The following is a 2,150-nucleotide window of genomic DNA, read 5'->3' as shown; positions in this document are numbered from 1 at the left end:
AGTTTATAGAGAGGACTGGAAATGAATTAGACTGACATTTATTTTATTTTGAACCTGTTGAAGACACACGAGATGTCGAAATATTGTTCAAAGGACCAATAAATAAGTTACTTTCGAGTTGCGCTTTTTGTCATTGAGTTGACCGTAGTGATGGATTACGTCAGCTATGTTTACCTTAGTGATGGAATTTGGCAATCGTATACAAAAGTTAAGAACTCATCTATCAATCTAATAATAATAATAATAATAATAATAATAATAATAATAATAATGATGATGATGATGATGATTCTTTATTGGCCACAAGAGCTGTGAAAAACATTTAGATCAATATAAAGACAAAAGTTAATGGAGGTCTACATAGAAACGTGTAAATAATAAAGAAAAACTATCAGTTTGCAAAAATTAAAAAAAAAAACGTTCAATAAGGGGGTAAAAACGTCACCTAAGGGCAATCGAGGAGCTCCACAGATCCTAAGCCACCCTACTCACCAGGAGCATCATGTTAAGTATGCATCTCTCTCCCTTACTCCACACCCTACACGTACCACCTTAGACTAGGACCACTCTCTCGGGCCATCCTTACCTTATTCACTCGCCTTTCAAAAAATTTACGGTAATTTTTCAGATTAACACCCGCACGATCTTCACTAGGGTGTTAGGGTTAGGGTTAGGGTTTAGGGTTAGGGTTACAGTTAGGGTTTTAGGGTTTGGGTTAGGGAATTCCGCCCCTAACCGTAACCCTAACCCTAAACACCAACCGTAACCGTAATCCTAACCCTAACCTTAAAACTAACCCTAAAACCCTAACCCTAGAACCGTAACTCTAACACCCCAGTGAAGATCGTGCGAGTGTTAATCTGAAAAATTACCAAATTTACTTGGAGTGGGGTGCAGCACCTTTCCTCTCAACCCTCATCTTTCTTTTCCAATGGAATTTTAAAAAGTCGATGAGGCTTGACCGAAGATGAAAGTTATCTGTTTTCTGTGCTTTCTCTCTCGTCCAAGAAATACTAAGCGGATATTTTTTCAAGTGACTCATGATAAAGGGACACAACTTAAGTTTGTGACAAAGTTCGAGCCACGTATTTGCTTAGCAAGCTGCTGAGAAGGCATTTACTCTTATTGCAACTTACTTAACTTCTATGTCCAAGATGTGAGTAGTATTTCATTTATTCTTGTTTTAATTTGTTTTTTATATATATCTATTAATTATTTGTCTTAGCCAAATGAAATACCAAACTGATTGTTTTAATTTAAAGATTTGTACTTTCATTGTACGTTCAATTAACTTTCATTTTTCATTTATGTCGTGTTTATCATTTTCTTCGAGTGATGTTTTCCATAAATGGAATTTCGACCGACAGTGTTCTCAGTTTTTTTTAAATGGATCCACAATTAGCTGTTTAAAAATAAATTAAAATAGATGCTATAAAATAATTATATTTGCATGAATGACTGAATGTATATATAATACTTTTTTTTTCAACACGATATTGGTATTGAATGCAAAATAGCAAATACGCTTGCAGAAACTACGGTGCATATATATTTATAGGGATATAAATTGAAATCGACTCCAGGACGAAGTAATAAATCATCTTCGTGGTAATTTATTCCCGAAAATTTCCACGTTATCAGGAATTGTTTAGAAAGGCACCACTATTTAAATAAATAATGAAAGCAAAACCTGACGCAAGTAAACTAAAAACTGAATGTTTGGTTACCTCTTACTAGATTCTTATTCGTTTGACGCAATTGTTTGGTTCATGTTTACTTTATTAACCGGTTAACTTTCAGAAAATTCAGAAGGTTGGATTTTTTCCCCCCATCGAATGTTTTGCAGTATAAAAAATGCGCCAACGAGAGTTATTGGTGAACGACAACAAAAACCGGTATTCATTCTTCTGTGTCATCAGGGACACGGGTATAGTCTTGCAGCCCCCAAAAGAAACTTATGAAGTCGCTAGGTTGGCGGTCAGATGGCTTGTATGAAAACTAAACGAGCGGCATTGTTTCAAGTAGCTAGGTCTCACTCATTCCGGGTCGAACAATGCACTTTTCAAAGCTTCCCCATAAATGCTCAATATTTTGAGTGTGAATAGAAAGGTATGCCGTTTGAAAGGTATTTATATAAAATTTCATTAAAA

The 2,150-nt window shown here is 35.2% G+C and overlaps 1 protein-coding gene across 2 annotated transcripts in view; it reads left to right on the top strand.

Annotated features, from left to right (window-relative positions):
* Positions 1–697: 697 nt before the first annotated feature.
* LOC106868120 (uncharacterized) overlaps positions 698–2,150 on the top strand; it is a 46,005-nt gene continuing 44,552 nt past the window's right edge. The window contains exon 1 of one of the 2 annotated variants that reach the window (XM_014913252.2): positions 698–1,156. In XM_014913252.2, coding sequence (XP_014768738.1) covers positions 1,146–1,156 — 11 coding nt within the window. In that variant the 5' untranslated portion in view covers positions 698–1,145. Of the gene's footprint in view, positions 1,157–2,096; positions 2,126–2,150 lie in introns of those variants that run through there. The other variant, XM_052978572.1, reaches the window with a different exon arrangement.

This window comes from Octopus bimaculoides, chromosome 2, assembly GCF_001194135.2.
Source record: "Octopus bimaculoides isolate UCB-OBI-ISO-001 chromosome 2, ASM119413v2, whole genome shotgun sequence".
Lineage (NCBI taxonomy): Eukaryota > Metazoa > Mollusca > Cephalopoda > Octopoda > Octopodidae > Octopus > Octopus bimaculoides.
The sequence above is the reverse complement of the archived record's forward strand: the minus strand, read 5'-3'. Positions and strand labels throughout refer to the sequence as shown.